The 22,963-nt window shown below is 43.3% G+C and overlaps 1 protein-coding gene across 1 annotated transcript in view; it reads left to right on the forward strand.

Moving 5' to 3' along the window:
- mst1r (macrophage stimulating 1 receptor) overlaps positions 1–22,963 on the forward strand; it is a 79,512-nt gene that overhangs the window by 38,662 nt on the left and 17,887 nt on the right. Inside the window, exons 7-15 of the mRNA XM_062970108.1 lie at positions 901–1,075; positions 2,882–3,027; positions 4,001–4,162; positions 4,666–4,759; positions 5,602–5,829; positions 14,064–14,210; positions 16,517–16,670; positions 17,623–17,715; positions 18,696–18,896. Coding sequence (XP_062826178.1) covers positions 901–1,075; positions 2,882–3,027; positions 4,001–4,162; positions 4,666–4,759; positions 5,602–5,829; positions 14,064–14,210; positions 16,517–16,670; positions 17,623–17,715; positions 18,696–18,896 — 1,400 coding nt within the window. The remainder of the gene's footprint in view (positions 1–900; positions 1,076–2,881; positions 3,028–4,000; positions 4,163–4,665; positions 4,760–5,601; positions 5,830–14,063; positions 14,211–16,516; positions 16,671–17,622; positions 17,716–18,695; positions 18,897–22,963) is intronic.

Here is a 22,963-nt window from a genome sequence, read left to right on the forward strand (position 1 = left end):
TTGCAGCTCAACACCAGCACCTTGCATTGGGAGTAAATTGGAAACCAGTGCAGATCTTGCAGAGCCAATGTGGTATGCTCTCGAAATGCAAACCAGAAAAAGTCTGGCTGCTGCATTTTGCCCTAATTGCAGCTTCACAACACCTTTCAAGGGCAGCCCCATGTAGAGTTCATTGCAGTTGTCTAATCAAGAGATAACTAACTTCTATAGGATCTGCAGCATTCCCCAGTCACTGATGTGGCATTAAGTAGCAATATTTTATGTCATATGGAACAGAAAAGATGTGTAGAAAGAAATAATAGAATTTACACTGTTTGTGTCTTACTGTAGCCAAACCTGTTTTCCAATGAATCATTCAGAAGTGATCCAGCCACTCCAGTTGTATTCAGTAATCTTGTTGCTAAAATCCATTGTTTTTCTAAATCCAAGCAACATCCTATCCGATGACATTGTTTTTAAAGCTCAATGTTTAGAATCTCACCAGTATATTGATTACTTTATGAGTACCTTTCTGATTTCCTTGGAAGTCAGAGAAGAATGAGCTTATGACAAATAAAGCGATAATAGCATTCCATATCAATCATTTTCTTACTATCAAAATGTTCCCAAAACATAAGCAACCTTTTAAAGCTTGCATAGCTGCAAGGAAGAATCAAAAGGCACATATCCTTTCTTGTCCGCTGGCCTTAGACAAACCTCCTGCTCCTGAGGCTTGCTGGGAATAGAAGGTCATGTGCCTTGTAATTATTTCTCCCAGCTAGCTACAATGCATTGATCCAAGAGCTTAACAGTACACAGATGAATTGTTTAGAATACAAAATCATGTTGTGTGGTTAAAATGTATTCAGTGTTCATGTCCTTTGGAGCACATCTCACTTTCTTATCCTTTCTGCTTTCAAGGTACAGTCAAGTGCCACAGAGGAAGGATTTTGTTGAGGCTATTGTCTGCACTTTATCACCAAAAGGGAAAGAGAAGCTGCAGGAGCCACAAGAGGTTACGCTCACCATTGCTGAGAAGAAAGTTCCTCAATTTTATATCAATGGCACTTCAGTACTCACTGGCTTTGTATTTATGGTGAGTTTTTTGGCCACAACTAATTCACTGATAATTGTGTATAGTGGACAACATTTGGGTCTCCAGATGTTCTTGACTACCAATTTCCATATTCCTCTCCACTGGCTGTGTTAGATAGGGCTAGCAGGAGCTGCAGTCTAACAGCATATAGAGGGCAGGATTATTCCATCCCAAAACATTGGGAACTGGATAGATCTGTTGATAAGAGCCAGAACTTTTCCATCTTCTGCTTCCAATTATTTAATCTATCTGATTTCTAAATCAGATATCGGATTGTGTTCATGCATACAGTCACTTTTTTGGTTGCTTGAAGAATTTGTTTGCGATGAACAGACTGGTGATCTCAGAAAACTCATTCAATCTCTGTCCTGCTTCATTTCTTGATCCTAGGCCACAGTCTGTGATTCTGCTCTGTTTCCTGCTTTTGCATTCCAGTCAGCTATGATTAACAAGATATCTTGTTTTGGTGTGTTATCAATTTTTTCCTGGGCTCAAGCATAGAACCTTTCAATTTCTTCTTCTTCTGCTTACACTTCGAGCATAACCTTGGATTATGATAATATTGATGGATGTTCCCTGTAATCTTAATCACAGCACTGCTTGTAGTTGTTCTCTGTTCTGTCTTAATAGGTTGTTGAATGCCATCTGGCCTGGAGTTACATCTTCTGACATTATGTCTTGTTTCATCTTAGGTTTTTCATTTAAAAGAGGCACAGTGAATGAGGTTTGCTGTGCTTCCTTCTGTGCAGTACTACCAGTGTTAGCTGTGGTGCCACTGCTGTTGTCTTTGAGAGATCCTCCTCTAGATTATCTGCTACTTTGGCTGCTGCCCAGTAGCTGTTTGGCACTTTTAGCCTGGCTCCTCAGCAAAAGTCTCTCTGACATGGGAGACCCTACCAATGATTCTGCTTCCAACAGATTAGCCTCTTTCCTCAGGTTTCATCTACACTAGCATATAAGGCAGTTTCAGTCCACAAGTCTACAGGACCTGAGCACGGCTGTGATTTGGCAGTATCTCATTCATAGGTTCACTGTAAGTCAAAGTTGACTCTATGGCATTTAACAAGAACTGTAGGTAACTAATACTGTAAGGCTGGAGTGGGAAAAGTTGATACTCCAGACATCATTGTGTTTTGGATCCTTGCATTCCTGTTCAGTTGCTATGGCTTGGATCCCAGGGGCTTCTGGAGGGACACTGTTTTCCCTTCCCTGCTGAAAAGACATGCAGTATCTCATCTGCTAGGTCAGAATTCTTTGGCACAAAGACTACACAGGCCAGTTGTTGATCACATATTTTGCATTCATACATTCGAATAAAGGTTTATCTGCTGAATGAACCACCTGAAGCAGATTTCAGAAAGATCTTTGCTTGAGACCTTACCAGATATTTCATCTATTCTTTTAACAGTAGCTCTGGAATTAAGAAATGTGCAGTGAAACATGTTGCTGGTCCTGAATATAGCATATTTGGATTGCAATATTTCTACAGGTTTGAAAAGTTACTCTTCTTAATGTTATACTGTACAACTTTACTTTCAAGTGTGAGGTTTAATTTCCTTCAGAGAATGTAAGGGCTAGAAATAATTCTAGAGCTGTAAATACTAAGATCTTCCAAGATGTCAGGATGCAAATCTATGAACCTATACCAGGCTGATAACTATCCAGAAAGAGATCTGTGTTGCTTCTGCATTTGTAGTCAGGATTTGCTGTAATAGTTTATCTAATGTTCCTTTAACACAGATTGAATTCATTACCATTTGACCTTGACTCAATGAGTTTAAAGTTTGTTCTCTTTACAATCAACAGCTGCCAAAAATAACTTCCATTCACCCTGCTTATGGTCCATTGGCTGGAGGAACAGAGATCGCTATCAAAGGAGAAAATCTCCTGGTGGGAGGCACAAGGAAAGTTTTGATGAATGGCCTAGATTGTCCCTTGGTGAGCAGAGAAAGGTATGCTAAGCACTGAACCTGGAACCTCGGGTTGACTTGTCAGGTGGGGAATTGGGTTCAAAGCCTGTTGGAAAGGAGCTGTGTTCCAATCAGATTTAGACAATTGCTTGATTCATATTTGGCAGCCTTCTGAGTAGTCACAATCATAGCAGCTAAATATGCCTAATTTTAACAGTTTAATTATCAGTTGGGAAGCAAATGGATGAACAAGACATCAATGGGGATGGTTTGTAATATATCAGAAATAAATGGGGACTTCTGCTCTATAGCTGTGTCTCCGAAAAGGAAGCAAGTCATCTAACTGAGCTGGATTTTTCCACTGCCTAAAAGTAGCCATCCATTTTTAAAGTACAAAAATATTATTCTAACCTCTGATAGTGCAACAGATAATGCTTTCCTGTGTTATTTCATCTGCAAAACTGTGACTGCCACTTTTATGTCTCATACTTTCCTGGTGAGTTACAGTAAGTGAAAGGAATGGAGCTGACTATTGTTTTGGGGAAGTGTCCATTCATACCATTCTGCTATCATATTTTATTCTGAATGGGCCATGCTTTTTTTTAGTAAAGGCATATGAGGAAGATCATGGTAACTCTTTAGCAAATACTTTCTGTCTATAATCTGTGAAATAAATATTCCATCTTTAACCCTTCATCTTAACATGTCTCTTAAAAAGGAAGAATTGTCTAGGAGCAAGTTACCCATTTACTTAGTTTAAAAAGAACATGTCTTCTCCATGGAGAAGTCCATGCAGACTAGATATGATCAGAAAACGTATCTCCCCAAGCAATTGCAGTGCTTCTCCTAAACTAGGTCAGAACTACAGGTCATGTACTGTGTTAAATCAGTCATTCTAGATGGTGAGACCCTAAAATCCCTTGGACTGAACATACATAATATGTTGTATGAAACTTCTGCTGGCATGCAGACAGTGTATACTGCCAACCAGTCACATTTATCTTCTTTTTCCTAGCCAGAGAGAGAAAGACATCATCTGCACCACCCCTTCCGTGAGCCACCTAACCAATGCTTCCGTGACTGTAATAATTGATGAAGAACAGTTTGTTTCTCCACAGCACTTCCGTTATAGAGAAAACCCCCAGATACGCAATGTCTCCCCCAACTGCAGCTATGAGTGAGTCAGCTTTTTCATTCATAATTACATCATACATTCCATTGCATATCCCTTTGCAATCTCTGCTGTATTCGGCAGTGACATATGTCATGTAATATATTATTCATAACTTTGTTTCTAAGGTTCTTAGCCATTAAACTGCAATACTATTCTCATTTACGTGGGAGGAATAATCTCTGCACATAGTGGAAGATTTACTTCTTCGAAAACTTATGTGGGCTTATACTACAAGAATCCCATTTAACCAAATAAGGGAGATGTCTTTAAGAACTCAGTACTTAGAAATAAGTACCATGGGTTCGGTGTGAGACTCTTTTGCATAAGACTGCAGCTAGTTTATTTGTAAGGTATCTGGCATTCCTGCATGTTGGTAGCTTTTGTGGACTTCTACTAGTTTTATCTACCTTTCTGCATCAACAGTATATGCCTGCAGAATCTCTTGTTATGGAATTCTTTGTCTGCCTTCATTTTATAGTTTTCTGGTGGGGTTTTTTTTTTTGCAGGGGATCAAATCTTTTCATATCTGGCACCAATTTGGATTCAGTGTATAGTACAAAAGTACAATTTGTGACTGCAAAAATGAAAACCACGGCTAAAGTGAGTATTCCTCATGGAGATAAGCAGGCACAATATGTTTGCATGTGTAACCCTAAACATATTTATTAGGCAGAGAGTTTAATTGTGTGCTGTAGGTCTTCTGTGTGAATAAACATGCTATTTAACATTATGATATGCATTTAAAACTAACAAATTGATATTTTCCATACTTTTCCATAAGCCCACACGAATGCCAAGCTACACCTGAAAATATATACTTATTGTGCTTGATTCTCACCTTCATAATAACATGTTTTTTAAAAAATGCAATGTGTATTTCTTATTTTTCTTGGCTATCTTTCACTATTTTTGTTTTTTCTTTCCAGCATGCTTAAATAGTTAGGTTAGGGAAACCAATTATACTAATAAGCTTTAGATATAGAACAAACAATGCTTCTCACAGGATGCATAACTTGGGGTGCACAAGATGGTTTCCAGCCCCTCCTGATGTCACCTCTAGAGCTGCAGGACCCCACACAATTTCCCAGCAGCCCAGCTGATCAAAGGAGTGCTGTTCTCTCATTTCTAGGGTTGTTGGAAAGTTGGAAAGCACTGCAAGCTCTCATTCTCTTTGTGTTCATGTATTCATTCATGTGGACCCCAGCTGACACAGGCACAGTTTTCAAAGCTAAAATGGCATTACATTCCTGTAGTAAGCAGTCTTCCCCACATGCCCCAAGCCCCCAGTTTCTTCCTTACATCCTCCTTGCATGTCTTCCCATTAGTCTCACTTACTTTAATAACTTAGTACTCTGATAGTGAACAGACCAATGATGACTTCAAGTGAAATTAAGTTTTTCTTTGATTCACCCATTTGTTTTTTTCTACTGTGATGTCTTCAGGTATGTGAGGGCCACCTGTCTGCAGAAAAACTGGTGTGCCAAACTCCTGCCTATCGATTTGAAAACAAAGCAGAGACTACACTTGGAGAGCTAAACATCTTGATGGATGGAGTTCCTGGGTACAAGCATTCTGGCATCCTCTACTACCCCAGGCCAGTTATCTACCCCTTCGAACATGAAAATAAATGGTACATACTCAGTCAAGGGGAAGATGAGATTGAGATTCATGTAAGTAATGTATTTCCCTGCCCCAATGTTAGCTCTTTTGTAGGAGTGTACTGTAATATGAGGAAAAGAGCTAATTGTGATTCAGACATAAATCCCATCTCATCCTGGAAGCTAAGCAGGGTCTAGTTAGTACTTGAATGGGAGATCACTAAGGAATTCTGTAGGCTATATTTCAGAAGAAGGAACTAACACAGCCACTCTGAATATTCCTTGCGTAAGAAAATGCTATGAAACTCGTGGGGCTGCCATATGTCAACAGGCAAATCAAAGACACATGCACACAAACAAATGGTGGGTAGGTTTATCTGGACATTCTTGCTGGAAATTCCAGCCACTGGTAGAATGAAAAGGTAACTTCTAAGACCTGAGCGGACATACTGTCAGATAGCTCAGTGTGCTGTCCTTTATATGCTTATTTAAGAGTAAACTTCACTAGATGGAGCAGGATGTATTCCTGAATCAACAAACACAGAAAATACGGTGGGTTTTTTTTGCCAATAATTCTGAAAGCAAAGTGGGGTAAGGAGCCTGCTCAGGTGTTAATCTCTGCTCACTGAAGCTTATTCCGCGTTTTCAGTGTGCATAAGCATCTTAAATATTTTGCTGTTCCTGTGTACAGTATTTTCATCAGCTGATATTTATACCCTTTGATGCCAGTTAACAGTATCATGATGAATAGCTGCCAAAAAGCCAGTGATGTATATTGGGGAAAGTCCCATTAAATAAAATGACAAGGCACATCAATGTTTTTGTAAAGGTTTATAGCTTGATATAAATACAGGTGTACCTGAGTTTATGAAGAAAATGTGTTCCGGGGCATGGCTTCTTTAACAGAAAATTTGGTACCCAAGGATAAAATAACATGGGGAGAATAAAGAGAGGGTGCTACATCACACAGTGCTTCAATACATTTTTTATCCAGTACTAACAATATATTTGAAATGAAGTAATCTGATCAGGCCAGGCAAACTTTGCATAAGTAATGAACCAAAACATTTTGAATCTACTAGAGACCACTAGAAAGCTTCTTCCAAAATGAAACCAGAAATATTTTTTTCTCTATCATTTCTGTTATGGTTGAGCCTCATGGCTCTACTACTGGGAGACGTGGGCGTAAGACTCCTCGAGAGTCAGATACTCTCGAGGAGCGAGAAAGGAAGCGGCTGCGAGATATCTTTGCAGAACCATCTGACGAGGATTCTTTTGAGGGGTTTACTGAGAGAATGGAGGAAGAGATGGTTAGCTCGGAAGAGGATGACATGGAATGGACTCGTGTAAGGGAGGATTTGGGTGCCACTGGCAATGATAGTATGGAAGGCGATTGGGGACCTTCAGGATTAGACCCGTGGACAAGCTGGAGGGATGGGACGGGATCCACAGCTGGGGATGCTGTGGGGCGTAGTCAAAGGTGTTCCAGTTCTGATGAGGAAAGTGATGAGGAAACGCCCGGGCTAAGGAGAACAGCTGATAGCGATGAGGACTTGTAACTGGCATAAAATGGGGTTTGGGAGCAATAGCAAATTGCGTTGGGCAAGGTAATCTGGACGAACGCTTGGGATCTGTGTGGGAAGTTTTCCTGAAGACGGGTGTGATTCGTTTGCTGACTACGTAAGTTATCCTGGACATTGGGCTCAGACGGCGGGAGGAATTGTGTGGGGTTTTGTTGTGCAACCTCTGCTTAATCTTAATAGCTTTGACCTTCCGTCGTCTTCTTGACGGACGCCATCTGCTTACTCTGGACTTACGGACTGACTGACTACGGCCTCGGATTCTCCTACCTGTGTCTATCGTTGGAACTGGTGAACTACAAACGTCTGCATCTGCCTTACGACCTTCGGAACGGATTGGGACTTCGCTGACTGCTTCTGCCCTCGTCTGCTGTGTTTGTATCGGGAAATTGCCTGCTGTGTGGAGGAGTAACCTCTAAGTTACTCAAACATAGCTCTTGGCAGCAGAGAAGCATCTGCTGCCAATTAGTTGCATTCCTTTGAACTTTTTGTTCACCAGCTTCTGTTTGTTTATTCCCAGGCTGAAGCAAGCTGTTTTGATTTAACCCGGATTAAACTCCGGTTTAATCCGGTTTATCTTTTGAACGTTTTTCTTGTCTCTTTTTACTTTTAAGGCCAGTGTTTGCCTAGCCCTTGTCTTTTACGGGCATTTTTGGTTCTGTAATTCCAATAAACTTTGTTATCTTTTATCTTGTGGCGTTCTGTCTTTGACAGATTGCCCAACGCCTTAAAAAAAAAAAGTTTTTCCGTAGAAGTTAATTACGTCAAGAAGACGATGGAGTAGTTAAAGGCTCGTTTTGATCAATTACAGGCTGCTTTTTACGCTGCGCAAGCAGCACAGCCAGCTAAAGGACATGTTATGACTCCCGAACGCTTTGATGGGTCTAGGAGCAAACTGCCAACTTTTTTGGCACAAATTGAACTTTATTTTTCCCAGCTTAGTGCACAAGCTTTTCCTACGGACACTAGCAAGGTGGCATTTATTTTGAGTTTGTTGACTGGTCCTGCAGGACAATGGGCCACTAATTTGATTTTGGGAAATGACCCAGTCAAGGACAATTTGAGTGATTTCAAAAAACTACTAACTGACACTTTTGGGGATCCCCTCCGTACGGAGAATGCTAGTTGGGCTCTGTATCGGTTGAAACAGGGAAAGGGGACTGTTTTGGATTATTTAAATAAGTTTAATTCGTACCGTCATCAGTTAGACTGGGGGGAAAATGCATTTATGCTTTTGTTTACTGCTGGTTTAAATGATTACCTCCAGGACGAATTGGCACGCTTGGAGCCGGCAGAAAATTGGGATGCCTTAATATCTAAAGTGTTGCGTTTGGACGCCAGATTCGAGTCCCGTAAACAATCTAGAGCAATGTGTGCGCCACCTATGTTTGAATCTAAGGCACCTGTGGTAAAGGGGGACGAGCCTATGGAACTCGGGGTGTTTAAAAAACTGTCTATAGCAGAAAAGAACCGTAGGAGACAACTGGGGTTGTGTTTGTATTGTGGAAATGCTGGGCATTTCGCCAGAAATTGTAATGTAAAACCTTCCCAGCTTTCGGGAAAAGGCCACCCCTAGTGCGACGTGAGTCCAACGCATTAGGGCTTTTAAAGCAGTCAACTGAGGGGAAAAAACATGTCTTTGTACCCATTTCGTTATCTGTTGGGGGAAAAGAACTTGTTTCTACTTTGGCACTGCTGGACTCAGGGGTTACGGTCTCATATGTGGATATTGAATTTACTAGGAAGCATGGCATTCCTGTAGTGCGTAAAGCATGCGACGTATGGGTGGAAGGAGCGGATGGGAGACTATTGGAGACTGGGGTGGTCAACCATGAGACCTCAGAAATAATGTGGGAAGTACAGGGAGTAACGGGAACGTTTGTTTGGGATATTACGAGCTTACCCAGATACGATGTGATCCTGGGAATGGATTGGCTAGCTTTAGTAAATCCACAAGTGGACTGGGTGACGCGTAAGATAACTTTTAGGAGGCAGGAATGTTTTACTCTAAACCCTACTCAGCCTGATATGGAGGGAGTGCCTGCTGAGTATGGGGAATTCTCAGACGTATTCTGTAAAAAGGAAGCGGATAAGCTACCGCCGCATAGACCATACGATTGCGCCATTAGACTAGCGGAAGGTGCAAAATTGCCAGCAGGAAGGTTGTACGCCTTGACAGTACCAGAAAGGCAAGCTTTAAGAGAGTTCCTCGATGAGAACTTAGCTAAGGGGTTTATTCGCCCATCTAGCTCTCCAACTGCTGCTCCTGTGTTCTTTGTTGCCAAAAAGACAGGGGACCTCAGGTTGGTTTGTGATTACCGGGTCCTTAACAAACACACCATTCGGGATAGGTACCCGCTACCTTTAATCTCGGAATTACTATCGAGGGTGCAAGGGGCTAAGGTCTTTACCAAGCTTGACCTGCGGGGGGCGTATAACTTGATTAGAATACGGGAAGGTGATGAATGGAAGATGGCATTTAACACGTGTTTCGGATGCCACGAGTTCCGTGTAATGCCTTTCGGACTTTGCAATGCGCCTGCGGTCTTCCAGAGGTTCATAAACGATGTATTTAGAGACTTAATTGACCAATTTGTGGTGATTTATTTGGATGATATCTTAATTTTTTCTAAGGATGAAAGAGAACATCGTCAGCATGTTAAGCAGGTACTACATCGTCTGCGGGCTAATGGGCTTTTCGCTAAGGCTTCTAAATGCGTTTTTCATGTACCTGAAGTTGAGTTCCTAGGTCATGTAGTTTCAGGAAGGGAACTCAAAATGGATCCACATAAAGTTGACGCAGTCAACTCATGGCAAGAGCTCAAGACTAAGAAAGATGTTCAGAGGTTCTTAGGATTCGCTAATTATTACCGGGAGTTTATCCCAAACTTTGCCAAACTCACGGTACCTTTAACGCAGCTCCTGCGTAAGAAACAGCCATTTGTGTGGGGGCGGGAAGCTCACGATGCGTTTTTACAATTAAAGTCTAGCTTTCAGGCAGACAACATACTAATACATCCAGATGTGGACAAACCGTTCGTAGTAGAAGCAGACGCTTCTAGCTACGCGTTGGGGGCTGTATTGTCTCAAAGAGATTCATCAGGGACTTTGCGTCCCTGTGGATTTTACTCTCGGCAACTAACACCATTTGAGCAAAACTATACCATATGGGAGAAAGAATTATTGGCGATCAAGGTGGCGTTTGAGGTGTGGCGGCACTGGCTAGAGGGGGCGCAGCACCAAATCGTGGTCAGGTCTGATCACAAGAATTTGGAACATTTGCAAACGGCCAAGAAGTTAAACCAACGTCAAATCCGATGGGCTTTGTTTTTCTCCAGGTTTAATTTCAAAGTTCAATTCGTGGAAGGGAAGGCAAACTTGTGGGCCGATGCATTGTCCCGCAAGCCTGAGTTTAAGACTAATGAGCAGGTAGTGTGCCAGACCATTTTGCCTACTGCCTCTTTATGTGTTGTGGAAAATGAGATCGGGTTACATGATCAAATCATAGAGGCTCAGAAAGAAGATGTTTGGACTCAAGAGCAACTCATGCTGTTGTCAGCAGGGAATCGTACAATACTGCCTCACTTGCAAGATCAGAATGGAGTATTGGTACACAGGGGACAGGTCTATGTACCGGTGGGGGCACTCAGGTTGGAGGTTATTAGAGCCCACCATGACGAACCCATGGCTGGGCATTTTGGCAGATTTAAGACCGTGCAGCTCATCACCAGGAACTACTGGTGGCCAAAGATGTGGCAAGACATTCTTCGCTTTTGTGATAGCTGCGCTGTTTGCCAGCAGAGTAAGACGCCTGTTGGGCACCCTAGAGGGTTGTTGTCGTCTTTGCCTGTTCCTGAGAGACCATGGCAAATTATTTCCATGGATTTCATTTCTGATTTGCCGAAGTCTGGGGGTTACACATGTATTTGGGTGGTGGTGGATTTATTTTCTAAACTGGCTCATTTTATTCCTTGTTCGACCATTCCGGCGGCCCCTACATTGGCTTTATTGTTTACCAAACACATTTATCGTTTGCACGGAGCTCCTGAGGTGATTATTTCTGATAGGGCTCCACAATTTGTGTCACGCTTTTGGAGACACTTCCATGAGTGTTTAGGTACTAAATTGAACGTCTCCTCAGCGTTTCATCCACAAACGGATGGTCAATCGGAAAGGGTTAATGGGTTGTTGGAGCAATATTTACGTTGTTTTTGTTTAGATCAACCCACTGCTTGGGTAAAATGGCTACCGGTGGCTGAGTTCGCCTATAACAACGCTGTGCACACGTCTAGTCAGCATACTCCATTTGAACTGACTTATGGTTTTCATCCGCGGGAGGTGTGGCGCCGTCAACCAATGTGGTTTCCTCTGACCCGGTGTACCGTTCCTCTGAAATGGCTGCGTTGCATGATGTTGCCCGTCGTTTACTATTGGAAGCCAAGGCAACGCAAAAGACTCAGGCCGACCGTCATAGGCAGGCAGGGGAAGAGTTGGAAGAAGGGGATTTAGTGTGGTTATCTTCTAAGTACATTAAACAGGCTGGCGGAAAGTTTGCGCCATGGTATTTGGGACCCTTTCCTATTGTTAAAAAGATTTCTTCCGTAGCATTTCGTTTGCGTTTACCTTCTACTTTTAAAATCCATCCAGTTTTCCATCGTTCTCTGTTAAAGTTAGATACCTCCAGTCGTGGTGGTGCTATAGCTGAGGACATCACTGCCGTCTCTTCGCCTTCGGAGGAGGAGGCCTTTGTGAGAGGGGATAGTGTTATGGTTGAGCCTCATGGCTCTACTACTGGGAGACGTGGGCGTAAGACTCCTCGAGAGTCAGATACTCTCGAGGAGCGAGAAAGGAAGCGGCTGCGAGATATCTTTGCAGAACCATCTGACGAGGATTCTTTTGAGGGGTTTACTGAGAGAATGGAGGAAGAGATGGTTAGCTCGGAAGAGGATGACATGGAATGGACTCGTGTAAGGAAGGATTTGGGTGCCACTGGCAATGATAGTATGGAAGGCGATTGGGGACCTTCAGGATTAGACCCGTGGACAAGCTGGAGGGATGGGACGGGATCCACAGCTGGGGATGCTGTGGGGCGTAGTCAAAGGTGTTCCAGTTCTGATGAGGAAAGTGATGAGGAAACGCCCGGGCTAAGGAGAACAGCTGATAGCGATGAGGACTTGTAACTGGCATAAAATGGGGTTTGGGAGCAATAGCAAATTGCGTTGGGCAAGGTAATCTGGACGAACGCTTGGGATCTGTGTGGGAAGTTTTCCTGAAGACGGGTGTGATTCGTTTGCTAACTACGTAAGTTATCCTGGACATTGGGCTCAGACGGCGGGAGGAATTGTGTGGGGTTTTGTTGTGCAACCTCTGCTTAATCTTAATAGCTTTGACCTTCCGTCGTCTTCTTGACGGACGCCATCTGCTTACTCTGGACTTACGGACTGACTGACTACGGCCTCGGATTCTCCTACCTGTGTCTATCGTTGGAACTGGTGAACTACAAACGTCTGCATCTGCCTTACGACCTTCGGAACGGATTGGGACTTCGCTGACTGCTTCTGCCCTCGTCTGCTGTGTTTGTATCGGGAAATTGCCTGCTGTGTGGAGGAGTAACCTCTAAGTTACTCAAACATAGCTCTTGGCAGCAGAGAAGCATCTGCTGCCAATTAGTTGCATTCCTTTGAACTTTTTGTTCACCAGCTTCTGTTTGTTTATTCCCAGGCTGAAGCAAGCTGTTTTGATTTAACCCGGATTAAACTCCGGTTTAATCCGGTTTATCTTTTGAACGTTTTTCTTGTCTCTTTTTACTTTTAAGGCCAGTGTTTGCCTAGCCCTTGTCTTTTACGGGCATTTTTGGTTCTGTAATTCCAATAAACTTTGTTATCTTTTATCTTGTGGCGTTCTGTCTTTGACAATTTCCATGTTGTCAGTCAAACTTCTAGATCTCTACTTTATCAACATACTAGGAGAGCTGCTGAGACAGGCTTATATGATTCTCTCCTCCTTCTCCTCTTCTTTTTTTGGTAATCCCTCAGTATTGAATTTTGGAGACATCTACTGTTTGCCTTTTCTGTTGCAGGCAGGCATTCACAGAGCAGAATCTCATCTCTTTCCTGTTTAAGCTTTACCTGCATTGTTTGCTGCAGATACTGTGCTGCAATCCAAAGTTGAAGATCTGTGTTTCTCTTAGTACCAATGTTGCTAAAACCATCCAGCAATAGAGGACAATAAAGAAAAGAGAAGGTTCAGTAGGTGTAAAAAATACTTTGGAAAAAGAAGCTTCTTTGTTCAAAGGCCTTGCTGACAGAGGTGTGCCTATACTGAAGGGAAGAGATTGTCATGAGAGATGTCTTCATCTCGAGGAAAGCAGATGGGAATTAGGACTTAGGATGTTACCAGGTATAGAGTACTTTCTTGAGAGACAAGGGCCCCTTCCACACAGTTGAATAAAATCCCACATTTTCTGCTTTGAACTGGAATATATGGCAGCATGGACTCAGATAACCCAATTCAAAGCAGACATTGTGAGATTTTCTGCCTTGATATTCTGGATTATATGGAAGGTCCCAAAGGCATATGTTTTCAGAGCAGGATTACCGTAAGTAAGAACTAATAGAGTAAGTTGAGTGTTAGCCAAGTCATCTAGGAATAATGTTGATGACAGGACAAAGATTATTGTTTCTCTTAATCAAGTTATGTTTGTATTTCAAAAATATATTTGTACAGCACATAGGACTGGATGCTCTGGCAGGTTGCATGCCAATCTCTATGACAGTGGCTAACACAGATTGCTACCCCAGTGTGCTGAAAAATGAGGTCACATGCCGAATCCCCAAAAATCTTGTCATCCCTCCGGAAGGTGTGCCAGCACAGGTATATCAAGAGTTTTCCTAAATACTTCTGATGTCATGATGACCATTCATCCTCTTCCCTGCCTCCTCAGGATTGCCCTTCTTCATGCAACATGCTCCTTGTTTTTGCCTGGCATTTACTCCCATTTTGTTTGTTCTGCCTGTCCTTCCTCTCTTTCCATTGGTCCATGGTTTGGCTTCTGTCATTGGGCAACCTGACATGTCAGAAACCTTCTGTCCAGTGGATGGTATTTACATTTGTCCAGATAATGTTACAGGTCTGTCTTTCCTACATGCATATGCCATTCTGTAGAAGAGAATGACCCTGGGATTTAATCTGGATTTCTTAGGGTCCTAATCCATTGCAAAGCTATGCTTCTTTCCCATGGTACCAAATTTGGTGATTTCCCCACTTTCATTACACATTTTTTCCATTCCAAATAACTCAAATTCTGAGACTGTTTGCTTAATGTCCGGTAGTAAGAACATTTCATTCAAATATGCTGGGAGTTTTGGGCTATCTCATTGGCTTTTACAACACCCACTACTGGAATGCAATCCCTGAATACTTCTCTGAAATTGAATTTGGCCCTCGTGCTGAAAAAGGTTCCCCTCACATCCATTAGTGCATGTTCTGGAAGGAGTGAAGGGAATAGATGAGGCACTAAGGGGGAAATTCCCTTAAAGCACGTCATGTAGAGATTTCATCCACGTCATTTTGGAATAAATCTGATGAACACCATTATGATGTCTGATGTTCTTATCCACTTGTAAACTCAGAAAAGACTTGATTTTTACCTTTAATGAAAGTTGTTAAAAAGGAAAAAGAAGAATTGCCTGTTGTTTCCGGACCAAAGAAGTCAAAGTGAATTTTAATTGCAGTACATTGGGCAATGTCCCTGGCTTTTTTGGCACTGATAGTTAAAATTATTTATCATTGGGAAAGTAATATTCTAGCCTGAAATTAGCTAGGGGCTTTTGAAAGTCCTTTCATTACAGTAGAGTCTCACTGATCTAACATAAACGGGCCGGCAGAATGTTGGATAAGCGAATATGTTGGATAATAAGGAGGGATTAAGGAAAAGCCTATTAAATATCAAATTAGGTTATGATTTTACAAATTAAGCACCAAAACATCATGTTATACAACAAATTTGACAGAAAAAGTAGTTCTATACGCAGTAATGCTGTGTAGTAATTACTGTATTTATGAATTTAGCACCAAAATATCACAATGTATTGAAAACATTGACTACAAAAATGTGTTGGATAATCCAGAACGATGGATAAGCAAGTGTTGGATAAGTGAGAATCTACTGTACTTCCTTTACATGACCCAAAGATGTGAGTGTGAGGATGCGGACAAGTGAGATGGAAACACTAGGGGCTGAAAACATGCACTTGGTAGTCAATTACAACACTATGGAAGTATAACTTCAGCTGAAACCCATTACAGTGTCGAGCTTGGCAACACTTCACTACCCACATCCCAGATGACAGATTATATGGGCAAACACCTAATGTGACTTCAGGTGCCTTTGCTGAATCAGTCTCTGCCAGTGTCTCTTAAAGACAATTTTTGTCTGGTTGCCCATTACAGAATTTTGAGTATATATCAAATTCCACCTGAAGGAGGAGACAAATACTTCTGCTTTAGAGGCATAAATAGATTGTGTAGCTCTGTGACTCGCTCCTGGCTTTTATTCATCATCTACTGGTGTTGAGAAAGAGTCATTTAATGCTTTTATTGCCACTGAGAATTACAACATAAACAATTCCTGTGCAATGATGGAGTCCTATACCAACCTTTTTTGTATATAAGTGGGCTATTTGTGTTGAACTTACCAACTTAGGAACCCATTCATACTATACCAACCTTTGCCATGATCTCTAACCCCATTCTCTTGATCCATACTGCTTCTATTCTGTTACTATTTGGGGATAAAATTGATCAGACAAGATGAACTTTGTTAGCACAACAGACATAATATATTGCCAAGTGCATCCATACAAGGCACCCATGCCTAGAGGGACCAGAAGCTTTAGGCAACCAATGCAGTTGCTTTACAAGTGGCTGCATGACCCCTGTCTGCCTGGCAGCCTGTTTCCTACAGGAGCATAAGTTCACTAGTGTCTATAGTTTAGAGTGTTGACAAGACAATCTTGCCATTTCTGACCTGTGACTGGGTTGCTGGCCATTGGCTCCTCCTTGGCCACTGGGTGTCATGTTCTATCATGAATGATAATCTGCTTCCTATTTATTTATGTAATGCTTTTGACACAAAATAAAATAAAAACTACTTCCAACCAATCTTTTGGTTTTTCTAGATTTGTGTCAATGGAAACTGCACAGACCTAGGCATTGTGATGGTCGTCTCTTCCTTCTCCACAGTTGCTGTTATCTTTGGGATTATTTCAGCCATCCTATTCCTCTGCCTCATTGCATTTCTGCTCATGAAATATATCCAGCAGAAGAAGACAGGTAACTATAAGCTTGTCATCATTTTTTTCTGTCAGAGAAGTAATGATATTCATTTGTGCACATTTCTCCACTATTTTAATGAAAGAACTGAGTTCATTCAAATAGGCCAACAGATCTGGTTAATGTTGGAATATTCTGTTTCTGGACTCACACCTTGTGGCACCATAGAATGGCTGTTCCCATGCCTGTATACAGTCATACCCTGCGTCAGATCTGGTTAACTGCAATGTAGGTGAGGATTCCTTCCCTTTCATGAACACATCTTTCCATGTTCTTCCCACAATATTTCCATTCTCTAACCAGCACATTTGGGTTTTTAAAAAAAAAAAAATAGTATAGAAGTGTCATAGAGGTAAAGTACCATGCACTTTAGCACTATATGTTTTGAAAGTCAAGGGAAGAAAGAAAAAAAGATCATACTGTGAATGCAGCACAGCACAATGGAAATGTTCAACTTGGTAACTGGAAATGTAATGAAAGAAGGAAGCTTAGAGGAAAATATCTGTGGCAAAGATCACATCCTCATTCAATGAGACCACTCAGAAGTATTGAAGGAACAGATGGGGAAATTACTCCTCTTGCACCAGAAACTCTCCCTGGATAGAACCCCCCCCCCCCCGCCCCCAATCTGCAAGAGTTTGAAAAAGTTGCAGTTAGTCCCAGAAATTCATGAAAAGTAAGCAAGGATAGCAAGTACATTATATGAATATTTTTCACAATTCCAAAAAGTCCAGGACAAACTTCTTCAAAATCTCAAGGCTTTTGTTCACTCCAGGTGAGCACTGATTGGCATCTAACTGTGAACCGTGACCTGGATATTGGTTTGTAGAAAATCTGTCTTAGTACCTAGGTTTGTCATGTGATTATGGTGGAAAAAAGAAGGCAACAGAAAAAAAAACACAGCTAGTAAATTGCAAGATGCTATTTGATTGGTGCCTATTTGTTTTGGCAGGAACTGAGAATTTGGAAAGACTTTCAAGCCTCAACAGGGGCACACCAAGCATTCCTCTTCTTCCTATCAACATTGGCTGTATGGATGCTGCTGGTAAAGATGCCTTTAAAATACTATTAATTACCACTAGTATTCTGGTGGAATCCTATGAAATGAAACACACAGCTGTGCCAGCCATTGCCCTGGTCTAGGACTTCCAACAAGGGATGTGCTCAGCATGGGTAGTGGTGTCTTTGGCTCTGCACTACCAATTGTGTTTTGGATTTGTGCCAATATTTATGGAACCAATTTTACTTCTAAAACAATCCATGCCATGTTTCTAGAAACCACAGAATCACTTCACTGAAGCACCTGATGCCTTCATTGTCCATTAGAAGAAAGGGCAAATGGGGAAAGATCAGGAGGCACCGTTATTCCCTTGTACCCACTGGAGGCCACACACCCCGCTGTTGCTGAACTTGCTATTACTGTATTTATTTATCGCAACATTTCTATCCCGCCCTTCTCACCCCCGAGGGGGGACTCAGGGCGGCTTACAACCAATATAAACAGAATATATAAAAACCATTACAGTGCAACAATAATAATAATTATAATTAAATTGAGTTAAAACATCCATATAAATATACATTCAGAGGCACAATCTGGGTCACTGTAGTGACTGTTGAAACAAATAGCTTTCTGAAATAATAATTTCTGTTGTAAAGTTGTGAGAATTGTTTTAAAGCAGACAACATAACTGAGGCTAGGAGCAAAGTGCCCATAGAGCATGCCCTTGTATTGCTGCCATGATTAGAAATATGTGAAAATGGGCAACGTGCTGCTCATATCTAGCCTAATGATTGTCATCCTCTCTGAGTTCCTTTGTCTGCCTTGATGGGAGGAACCTATGGTGCTCTATTAAAACATGCAGATTATAAGTTTTCCAGAAACAATGAAATTAAGCAAGGAATCGACTTTGCTATTCAAAAGGCTATGACCAACGGCAATAAATATTTTGATTTGGGCTAGATTTTGCTGACCTCTAGTTTTATTGTTCTCTCCATTATTCCTGGATGGCATTATCTAAACAGAGTCCCCACATAGAGCCTCCCCAGATGCACGTTTTGGAAGTGTCTCTTACACAGGGAGCAGTGATGGTTCTTTTGTGCCCTTCATGCGAGTGCCTTCTTACTCCATTAAAAATTTTCGGCCAGAGCTTTTGGAAGAGGTAAAGGATGTTCTTATCCCAGAAGAGCGGTTGGTCATGCATCAGGACCAGATCATTGGCAAAGGTGAGCACCAGTGTCTCTTGTATACATTATATGTTTTTTCTCTGCTAAGTGTTTCTTTGACTATTTCCTATTGTTCCTTATTGGTTTATGAGTTTCATTGAGGCATATTAAGTAGTGCAAGTGGTAGCTGTGATGAGTCATGGGCCATGTAGTCCCGTCTCTGGTACTGTAGTACCAGATGAAGAGGAGAACTTGGGTTTTTCACCGTCTCAGTCAGAATTGGAACCTTCCCAGCCAGATTTGGGAACCTTGCACCTGCAAGAGATTTGTCTTCCAGAAGTCTGTCAAACAAGCCCTGAGCCTAAATCTCCTGTGTTTTCTCGCCACGAGTTTTGTAAACAACAGAGGGGAGTTCAAGCAGCGTCTCGCAGGAGTGCTAGGATAGCTGCTAAGAATTCAGCTGATTAAGCCTGCTTTCCATGGGAAACTTTAAGGAGTCATGCATCTGGACTCAGAGTTTAGCTTTCGTTTCTGGTTCCCCAGAGAACTGCTCTTTGGTGGGAAAACTAGACCCTATTTAGGTGTTTTGCCCACAAAGGGACCTTGCGGAGTCAATTCGTCAGCTACTGGAGTAAGTTGTGTGTGGACAGCGCGCTCCGTTTCCAAGCCTCGTTCCTGTTTCAAGCCTTGTTCCTGATTCCAAGCCTTCGCTCCCGTTTCCAAGCCTTAGTTCCCGTTTCCAGCCTTGTTTACCTCCACGGACCTTGCCTTGTTTTCCAGGACTCAGCCTTGCCTTGTTTTCCGGATTTTGCCAAGTAATTCCACGGATCTTGTTCTTGCTCCTCGTTCCTTGTTGCCTTGTATCAAGCCTTGTTCAAGTTACTCCCTAGCCTCGCTCAAGTTTCATGGACTAAAGGACATTGTCATCTCCCCTCACTTTGCCTGGCAAAGTGAGTGTTTCGGTTATTGGATTACAACTTTGGACCTTAATATTTCATATTGGACATTGTTTCTTTGGACTAATTTTGACCTTTCCTGAAAGGTCTACTTCTGGACTATTTCATACACTTGCTTTTATTAACTTTATATATTTCCTTAATAAAGATATTAGATAGATTCTGGCCTCTGTGTATGGTTATTGGTGCTCTGCAGCCTGGGTCGTGACAGTTTGACTCCGCCACCCTAAGCACCAATTAACCTAGGCCAGAATGTCTACCGGAACCGTGCCGGGTGGCCAGCCACTTAGCTACACCATCGACAAGGACGAAGTGGACCGCATCCGCGATAAGCTCAATGCGCAGGAGGGAGAAATAAAGGGATTGAAGGAACGCGGAATCCGTCTTCCGGCCCTGGCATTGCCAACCAAGTTTTCTGGAGAAGCTTCTAAGGTTCATGTTTTCCGTCGCCAATGCCAGGCTTATCTAGAGGCCCGTGCTGCCGAGTTTCCCCAAGAAGACATCAAGGTGGCGTGGATTTACAGTCTCTTGGACGGGCCAGCGGCCAACTGGGCGACAGCACTGTTCGACCAAGTCTCCCCACATCTAAGGTCGGCGCAACATTTCTTGGACCACCTTAAGGCGACCTGGGGAATCGAGGACAATTTGGAGGCAGCCGGCCACAAACTCCGGCGCCTCTCCCAAGGGGACAGACCCATGTCCCAGTACATAGCCGAGTTCCGAGTGCTGGCCCACAACACCGGCTGGAATGATATAGCCCTCAGAGGACAATTTCGGGAGGGTCTCAACATTGAGATGCTGGAAGAAATCTCCAAGGTGGATCCTCCCCATTCTCTTGAAGCACTCATTGATCAATGTTTACGAGCTGAAGTCATGCTTGCCAACAGAAAACAATGGGTCCGAGGCCAGAGCGGTAGAGCTGGGGTGAAACCTCCCGCTCCCGCCGGCGTCCAGCCGCGTCCAGTATGGAGACCCCCGCCACCAGCCCCATACCCCAGAGGGAGCGAGGAGGTGCCGATGCAGTTGGGCAATGTGCGTCCCAGACTAGATGCCGCCGAGAAGGCCCGCCGCCAACGCCTAAATCTCTGTTGGTACTGCGGAAACGGGGGCCACTTCGCCAGAGAGTGCCCAGCCAAAGGGAAGCCCGCCGCCTGTCTGGCGGCGGCGTCCTCCACGGAGACGAAGGCGTCTGAGGCGGCTGGCGCACAGCCGGCGGGGGAAGCCAGCGACCGGGCGTAGAGAGGCTCGCCAACCCGGTCAAAAAACCCACTCAAGAGCCGCCAACCGGGGTCCTATTTCTTCTAGTGGTCACCTTGTGGTCAGCAAAAAAAGGGCCCGTCATGGTCCATGCCATGATAGACTCAGGAGCCACAAACAATTTCATTGATAGAGAGTATGCCGACTCTCTGGGATTACAATACCATGACTTCAAGAATGCCCGTGTGGTGCAAGCCATCGATGGCCGCCCCCTCAAGACGGGTCCCGTAAGCCAGTGGTCGGAACCCACCAGAATGTGGATAAGGGAACATATGGAAGAGATTTCCTTCTTTGTTACCGAGGTTCCCCATTTCCCTGTGATTTTGGGAATTCCATGGCTGACACTTCACGACCCAAGCATCTCCTGGTCCAACAGAGAACTGCAGTTTGCTTCAAAATATTGCCAAAACCATTGCCTTGTAGCCAAGGTCTGCCATGCCACAGACACTGAACCCATTATCACCTTGCCCAAGAAGTACTCAGAATATTGGGATGTATTCAATGAAAAAGAAGCCGAGAGATTACCCCCACATAGACCTTATGACTGTGCCATTGACTTGGTGGAGGGGGCCCCGATCCCGCGAGGACATCTCTACTCCCTGACTGAACCGGAGCAAGAAGCTCTCAGGGAGTTCATAGAGTCAAACCTTCGCAAGGGATTCATCAGACCCTCTCAATCCCCAGCCGCTTCCCCAGTGATGTTTGTAAAAAAGAAGTCAGGGGACTTACGCTTGGTGGTGGACTATAGAGCATTGAACAATATCACTAAGCGGAACAGCTATCCCCTGCCCTTGATCTCGGACCTACTAGACCGACTTCGAGGAGCCAAGGTCTACACCAAGCTGGATCTTCGGGGGGCTTATAATCTAGTTCGCATCAGAGAAGGGGACGAGTGGAAGACTGCCTTCCAGACTAAATTCGGATTATTCGAGTCCCGAGTTATGAATTATGGATTATGTGGAGCTCCCGCAACGTTCCAGCATTTTGTCAATGACATCTTTCAGGATTATCTAGATCGGTTCTTGATCATCTACCTGGACGATTTTTTGGTGTTTTCTAGATCACAATCAGAACATGAGAACCACGTCAGAATGATGTTACAACGATTGCGGGATCATGGACTTTATGCCAAGCTGGAAAAATGCGCTTTTGATCTACAAGAGGTAGATTTTCTGGGGTACCGCGTCTCACCACTAGGGCTCTCCATGGACCCGGCAAAGGTTTCAGCAGTATTGGAATGGCGGGCGCCAACCAACAAGAAAGAGGTGCAACGATTCTTGGGGTTCGCGAACTACTACCGCAAGTTCATTCCAGACTTTGCCCGCTGGTCTGACCCAATCACCAGCTGCATCCGTGGGAAACAGCCTTTCCGCTGGACAGATCAAGCAGAGAAAGGGTTCCAACAACTAAAGAAATTATTCACGTCCCAGCCAATCCTTCAGCATCCAGACCCTGAAACCCCTTTTATCGTGCAGGCGGACGCCTCCGATGTGGCAATTGGGGCTGTACTCCTACAACCAGTGGGAGATCATCTTCATCCTTGTGCCTTTTATTCCCGTCAATTGACCGCACCAGAGAGAAATTACACCATTTGGGAAAAGGAACTATTGGCCATAAAGGCAGCCTTTGAAACTTGGAGACATTGGTTAGAAGGGGCCAAATTTCCCATTGAAGTCCATACTGATCATCGGAATCTAGAGCATCTAAGAACTGCCCGCAAGCTAAATCAGAGGCAACAACGCTGGGCTTTATTCTTTGAACGTTTTAACTTCCAAATTCATTATGTAACCCCAGCCCAGACCAAGCAAGCAGATGCTCTGTCACGGAAACCGGAATACGCTGCAGGGCGCAAGGAGACCTTTGAGTCCCAGCTGCTACAACCCGAGAACTTTGCCACGCTCACAGTGGGAAACA

Source organism: Anolis carolinensis, chromosome 2 (genome assembly GCF_035594765.1).
Source record: "Anolis carolinensis isolate JA03-04 chromosome 2, rAnoCar3.1.pri, whole genome shotgun sequence".
NCBI lineage: Eukaryota > Metazoa > Chordata > Lepidosauria > Squamata > Dactyloidae > Anolis > Anolis carolinensis.